Raw genomic sequence first — 7,748 nt, forward strand, 5'->3', positions numbered from 1 at the left:
TCGTTCTAACATAATTTTAATTTAAAAATCATATAATTTTAGAAACTAAGTAATTTAATAATATTTTGAAAGCTGAATGACCTCAAACACTTTATATTTCTGCCTGAAAGACTCGAGAGAGTCGTTTAAAATTTCGTGTGTTCACGCGGGGGGGGGGGGGTAGGTAGTGTTCGAATATATCAGGGGGCTGCGGGCAAATTGCGCGTGGCTTCAAAATACGCGAAGGCGTATTGTGTGGTTGAAAGCTTTATTGACACTGTCAGGACGGGTACATGATAACAGTCAAGACAGCTTGGAGCACGAGGGCCAGCAGGAGGTCGATTTCTTTGATCGTTAGGTCGTTGGCGGTGCCGGTACCGTTGTTGCATAAATTAGTCTCGCAACAGGCGGTGCAGGCGTAGAGTTTAGTGCGCTCGCCGATCACGATGCATCCGGGCTCGCATTTGTTCGTGCAGTTTCTCTCAACGGACCAGATCTGCGGACTGGAGGTCGAGTTCTCGGTGCTGGTGGTGTAGGAGAACCGCTTCACCTGTAACCGCGCGAACTCATCGTATCATTTTGTTCACAGAAAATTTCGCTGGGAAATCTAATCTGGTCCGCGAAGTTTGCAAAAATTAAAAGAGATATAGCCATAGTTATTTTTAATGTAAAAAGGCTTTTCATTTTATATTATAAATTGTTCAACAATTTGTAATAGGATATTAAAACATCGCTCTTCAGCGATGTTTCTGCATAGAAAAATTCAACTTCAGAATTTTCATACAAAGGTCTGTAAAATATAAAAGAAAGCTAGTGGCTTGTATTTTATATATTCTGTGGATATGCACAATTAATTATTTTAAAAAAAAAAAAAGAAAAAAAAAAAATATTGCAAAAGTATTCGCAGTACGCAATTGTTAAGATTTTAATATATGCATGTATAAGGGTATTAACAAAGATAAAGAAGATTATTATTGTTCTATTTTTAAGTTAATATTTTTAAAAATGCATATCTTTATCTTAAAAAATTAAAATCAAAATTAATTTGAGAGATAGGGAAATAGCGTTGTGTCTTTCTCCAATATTATTTCTTCTATTAGAAATTGCAGGAAACTATAGGTGAAATTCTCCCTAAAATACATCATTTGGCATTTCGACGATTGCTATAACTGATAAATAGACAGCTGTAATTCGGGTTATCTCACGTGCGTTCAACCGCACGGATAGACGCACGGCGTATATGTGTGCGTTCAATTAGATATTAATTCGCTGAGATAAACAAGTCATTTGGTTTAAACTGTCATAACAAGTTCACGTTAAACGCGCGCGAGCAAATTGCCACAAATTGCCCGAATTCGTTAAAATATCGCTTGCGCAAACTCGCCGCGCAACCGTCAGCTATTCCAATTTTCCTCTGAAAGGTCAATCATATTTCTGCGTAATGTTCTATTCTATACGCTACCGTGTAGTGCATATGCGTGTGCATATGTGTGTGTGTGTGTGTGTGTGTGTGTGTGTGTGTGTGTGTGTGTGTGTGTGTGTGTGTGTGTGTGTGTGTGTGTGTGTGTGTGAAATTACAATATAAATCTTAATACAACGAACTTGATTTAAACCTACGTTCCGTAGCTTAATCTAAGTGAGGATCGCGCGATTACGTAAAGACGAGACGTACAAAACCTATTTTCACAGTCTTACCATGCAGATCCTCCTATCGTCCGTGCATTTGTGCTTGAAGGTACTGAAATTGCCAGTGTTACCAGTGAGATTTATACATCTCTCATCGCCATCCATTGTGAAGCATTGGTAACACCATAAGTCGTTGGCTCTTTCAGACGCCGCGTGGGTCCGATGCTCTTTTGACATTAATTGACCTGTTCCTATCATAAATGTGCTCTATATTAGATACACGCAAGCTCAATCGATACGAGCTTATTAATCATGAATCGAAACCGATATGTGAAACCGATTAATAAGACGCGCTAGATTCATCTGCAAATGAGTCCAGACGATACATTTGCATTAAAAAAAAAATTTTTAAACAACATTCGGAAGAATATAATTCCTACGGCCTGTTGCTCACAGGACGTGTCATGCGTTACGTACAGCGGAAGTTGACGACGATAGCCGATCATACTTTCGCTCTTATGGAAAAGTGATAAATTGATTAGCTATCGCCGCCAACTTCCACCGCGCGTAACGCGTCTTGTGAGCAACTAAGAATTGAATTTTTATATATATATATATATATATATATATATGATTATATAATCATATATATATATATATAAATTCAATTCTTAGTTGTCAAGTTGCATATCAAATTCAAACTTCAAATTTGATATGCAATTTGACATAAAGTATAAAATATCTTATAATCTTATAAACTATCCATTTTTTGGCAAATATATTTTGATATTTTTATACAGAATAATGATATGAATCAATTGGTATAAAGAAAATACATAATTTCATAAAGGATATATATATATATATATATATATGGTATATTATCTTAAATAAATTGTTATGTTTTTTTCAGATTCGCTCGCCCTCAAAAATTCGTTGTGATCTTATTATGTTCGTGGATCATCGGCTATAATGATAAGTTCATTAATCGTTATAAATATATGTATATATTTATACTCTCGAGTGTTACAAAGATTAAGCTTAAAAAGCATGAAATATCACGAATTCAACGTCAAGTCGGTCGACTATAATTTTCCCATTTTTTTTTTTATCGTGATTATAACTAAATATAGTCACTATATAATGTCAAACTTATAAAACATATCTAATTTTTTTCTACTAACGCTTTATTTTATCCTTATGCCGAAAATAATTCACATGCACAGGCTAATCGTAAATAATTTTTTATCAGAAAATCGCACATTGAACTGTTCCCGATGAAATTTCTCTTTTTTTGCAATATATAAAATTAATATCTTCGAAAGGTTAAATTAATATCCTGGCGGTACGCCTCACTAATGCAATATCTCACGCTCTTATTCCGCACTTACCATTCGTAGCGATCATCATGACGAGCAGGAAACACGTGACAGCGACGTGTACATTCGCGTTCATGTCTCGTGGAAGTCTTCGTCGCTAACTAAGCTAATCGCAGGGACGATCCGACAAGTGGGCGGCTCACATCTTGCGAGATCGCTTTCGCGTGATTTGCACGCAGAACTTACGCGTCAGCCGCGAAAGATCTGGATGGATGGTCCAGCCAGCCAGCGGCAGCTGGTTCCGCCATGCTGCGTCGACGTCGACGCCTGCGTCACGGCTGCGTCGAGCTTGCTCCAGAAACCTCGAAAGTCGAAAATCAATATTCGCAACCGGCGGAAGGATCTGTCCACGACCATGCTCGACGTCAAAGCCGTTGTGTGCGCGAACCTCGCTGATCGGGACGAACCTGAAACAGCATCCGAGAACGATCCCTGAATCCACAACCCCCTTCTTCTCGTTCTTCATTATCATCCATTATCCGCATTATGTGATACGCGATCAATTTTAGGGACGGGCGCGGAGAAACGTAGTCCTGTTGCATTGGCGATCGTAATGCTTCGCCGAGCTTTAATCATCGGGGATGATTATCGGCGGGGGGGAGGATAACGCATTTCGTTGAGCAAATAAAAGCGCAAACATTGATGTGATCGATAGAAACCTTTCAGCCCCCCGGAACTTGAAGCGAAACTTCTGGGATCTCTTGTTTAATATTACTAATAGCCCAAAGTCCTTAAGTCCAAGTTCCCTTGAAGTCTTTAAATCTATCTTTTCCGTATAAATATTCTGCTATTAATTTAAAATTTACTTTTTAATAAAAGAGAAAGCGGAAATTGTAATGATAATAAATACTTTTATTTAATTATTCTATTAAAATGCAAATTTTATGCTTTTTACAATTTTTATTCGCTCCAAATATTTAATTTGATATATAATATATAACATATGATATTTTCTGTATATATTTAATATACAAATTTTTAACACGAATATATGTGTTCTAATGCTATTATCAGTGTAAGATAGTGACATCTGGCGTGAAAAGAGGTGATATGTCAGAGGTGATATCAAGTTTATTCTATCCTCGCACACTTAATAACTTAAATAACTTTTGATATTATCTCTATAGTTATTTTATTATATACCTATATATATATATATATATTATATACCTCTATTTACACAATGCTGTTAACTATAGATCAGCAATAATGGATTTCAAAGGGATTTTCCTCGTTTTTATGAGGATTCTTTTTCTTTTAAAAATTTTATCCTTCATTCCCTTTTTTATGCACAGTCATATCTTAGAATCGCTGGGAGCATTTGCATCAGTGAGAATTATAAAGATACAATTTTTTACTTATAACCGCGACTGGCGATTTCTAATATCACAAAGGAATATTTTTGTGAAAAATTTTTCGAGAATTCTCTTTCTTCTTCTCTCTTTCGAGAACACAATTGCTCGTTGTAACGTTAATATATTTATTTCCCGTCGCTTTTTGGGCGATTAAATGGCTAAATATATGGTCAAAGTTTGTTGGGGAACAAATTTCCTAAAGTTTAGAATGTGGCCACATGTGCACTTGGTAGGAAATACTGTTTGCTTTAATGTCTCTGGCTAGTTCTGATCACGCTGAATTGGTCTCACTCATTTTTAGCGACAATGATCTAACAATGAAAATAATTTAACAATAGAAAGTTCCAATTGACCCACTGCGATGCACTGCGTTGTAGCAATAAGTGTATTTACATCATTCAGATAGTGACAATATTAAATAAAATTGTAAAATATACATTTTTTTCCTTTTTTTTCATCAATTTATCAGATTTTGATTTATCCAATTTTGATTTCGTTTTTAATGATCGACTTCTTCAATTGGTCACGAAGCTTTAGTTTCTCTGTCGTTAAAATAATTTTTAAGTGTGTTTTAATTATTTTTTATATAATATAATATTTTGGTTATTTAATTTTGGAAGTAAGAATATTACAAATGATATTGTAAGTAATTTTTTATTTTTCAATAATTTTTATTTATCAAATAATTTTTTTCGGAGATTTATTTTCCTACGCGTATTTGTAATTAAATAATTTGTAATTTAATTTGTATACTGATTTTTTTATCGTACATTGTATACTATTAAAAATTTTTGGAACAACTAGATAATAAATGTTAAATCCTGACAGATAGTAAATTATGAGAAATTAATCCGTAGATTAAATTAAATTAAATTTTTAGATTAAATTTTTTATGGAGCTTTTATAAACATATATTTTATAAGCAATTATAAAAATATACTGAATTACTTTTATATGATGATTTCAAGATATGAGTCACCATTAATATCATATGTAACGGTCAATATTTTAACACATTCGTTTTCGCAGTTATCTATTATTACGTGTTAAAAAAAAGAGAGAGAGAGAGAGAGAAAAAAATTTTTTTCTTTGAGATATAACATCCAATAATTTCAGATGGTATATACCACAGTCTATACTGCACCTGCACATTGCAGGGGTGAATACCCGCAGGGGAATCGATTTCAGGTTTCCCAGACAGCGACTGTTATGACTTTTACCGGCGAACAAACCTCTTTTGTTGTATCAGCGAGCATTGAATCGACGTTCAAGGAAACAAAAACTAAAAGCAAGGCAAATATGAAATGGCCCCATACGTCTTGTTAGAAATAAAATAGAGAGAAACGATACCGATCGAAAGCTGATTTCAGCTATCTTTAAGGCTAATTTTAAGTTATTTTTAGTGAGCTCGATATCAGCGTCTGTTACGGCATATATTTTTAAATTGCTATTATTTATTTAATAAATAATAATATGCGACTACTCATATATAATGATCCTAGATTCGCAATTAGCTTCCTTGCGGTTGTTCGCGGTAGAAAAGTTCACGGTTGAAAGAAGAGGCTTTTGTTCGATGAAGCTATTATGTTTGTAGGCCTCAGTTTCAATTCAATTTACACAAATAATAATGAAGATATCCTTGTCACAGGCAGATCCATAGGTATACGTATGTAAGTCGAAGTAGCGTGTACGATATGACACTGCAAATTGTATCCGTCATCCCCGAAATACCGGATTTCGATATTTGCACAGGGGATGTCAACAACGGTTTACAAATATCGATGACACTCCCTCGTGTCGTGTTGCATGCAGTCGACACAGACGTGCGACGGGGAAGGGAGGGAGGAGAGGAGAGGGGGGGGGGGGAGGGGAGAGTTTAACGTCACCGAATTTCGTGCGAGAGAATATAATCCGTCTCGTCTTGTATATCCTATCGATCTGGCACGCGCGCGCGCGCGCGCGCGCGCAGAGATAAAAATGAAGCGCGAATAAATAACGAAATTTGTCGGTCCGAGGGGGCAGAAAATATCTCTCGCGCGGAGGTTTCAGTTTCGCGGTGACGTATCCGCGATGCGCGATCATACGATCCAATTCGCGGTCCGAGCCTTGATATATCGCCAGAAGTATCCCCGAGGTATAAATTGCACGAGAGATTCCAGTAATCCTTTTCCATCCACAGAACTCGCCACGTCGTTCGCGTGAAAGAAACCACTCGATGCCCGGCCGCGGCGTGGAAGAGAAATGTCGGGCGATAAGTTTTTCGTAGGTCTAATATCATTTTATGGGCCGCCTCGCCGGGCGGCCATAACTTTCGGACGACGAAGATTGTTTACGGCGCTGAATTTCGTACGGGTTTCACCCTGTTATGTGCTTAAATTAAGGGAAGATATTCCGACGCGCCGACGGCGCGTCTTAACGGCATATTTTGCATTCTTGTAAAATATTGACGGTAGATTGGTAGCCGCGATCTTGGAATTTTTAATATCAAATATTATCAGGGGGTAATTAGATCTTGTGAAATTACGACTCTCTCGAAATAAAATCTCTCTAAACTGAAGGCCTCTCGTCGCATATTTATGAGGCCTACTTTGCCGAACACTTAATTTGTATCGTAAAGGACGTTACACGTTTGGGAAACATCTTAATTTGAGTGCGTAAAAAAAAAAAAAAAAAAAAACATTATTTTAATTCTGCGCGCGCTTTTGTATAATATCCTGTAGCGTCGCGTGTAAAAGTCGTCTCGAGTAAAGCTGTTGTTAATCGCTGTCTTGTAGCGCGCGTTAGAATTAATCACGATGAGATGCAATAAACGACTGTAACTCGCGCTCGATCGTGGGTGTGCTAAAGATTCATAATACGCTTAAGCCTCGCAAATCTACCTAGCATGATAAACGTTCAAGCCTTTTAAGGGGTTCCTGTAGCTGGATTGCATCCGCAGCGATGCCGTTGCCGCGTTTAACAATCACGTAAAGTTTCGATTGCCTCCACGCGCCGTATTGTCAGCGACAAATATCGCGTACATAGGAAATTCCGCCGCTGTGGCGGAAAGCACTTGTCAGATCGCTTTAGAGAGTTGTGCAAATATATAGAAGTGGCCTCTTTGCACACTGCATTGTGCGTACTTCGTTACGACTTGTCTCACGACTCTGCGACTCTGCGAGGGATGCAAAAATCCCATCGTTCTTATTGCGTGTCGCACGTTTCTCCCGAAAGAAGCGAAAGAAGCTGCGATTTTTATTAAGATATTTATTACAAGATGAAACCTCCCTTTGCCACTTATTATTACATTTATGACTATGCGTTTAGAAATTAATGTAAAGAATATTACATATTACATAAATTTAATTAGAGTATCTTAATGAATTTAAAAAGAAATTAATGAATATTTAATTTTTACTTGTGTGACATT

At 36.7% G+C, this 7,748-nt stretch overlaps 1 protein-coding gene across 1 annotated transcript; it reads right to left on the reverse strand.

The window, feature by feature from the left end:
* Positions 1–230: 230 nt before the first annotated feature.
* Positions 231–3,363, reverse strand: LOC105431166 (uncharacterized). Its single transcript, XM_011645194.3, has 3 exons — positions 2,997–3,363; positions 1,675–1,856; positions 231–529 (listed from the first exon to the last, which is right to left on the reverse strand). The coding sequence occupies exons 1-3, from the start codon at positions 3,058–3,060 to the stop codon at positions 260–262; spliced, it is 516 nt and encodes a 171-aa protein (XP_011643496.1). The 5' UTR covers positions 3,061–3,363; the 3' UTR covers positions 231–259.
* Positions 3,364–7,748: the final 4,385 nt, after the last annotated feature.

Source organism: Pogonomyrmex barbatus, unplaced genomic scaffold, assembly GCF_055798465.1.
Source record: "Pogonomyrmex barbatus isolate J1 unplaced genomic scaffold, ASM5579846v1 scaffold17, whole genome shotgun sequence".
Classification (NCBI taxonomy): domain Eukaryota; kingdom Metazoa; phylum Arthropoda; class Insecta; order Hymenoptera; family Formicidae; genus Pogonomyrmex; species Pogonomyrmex barbatus.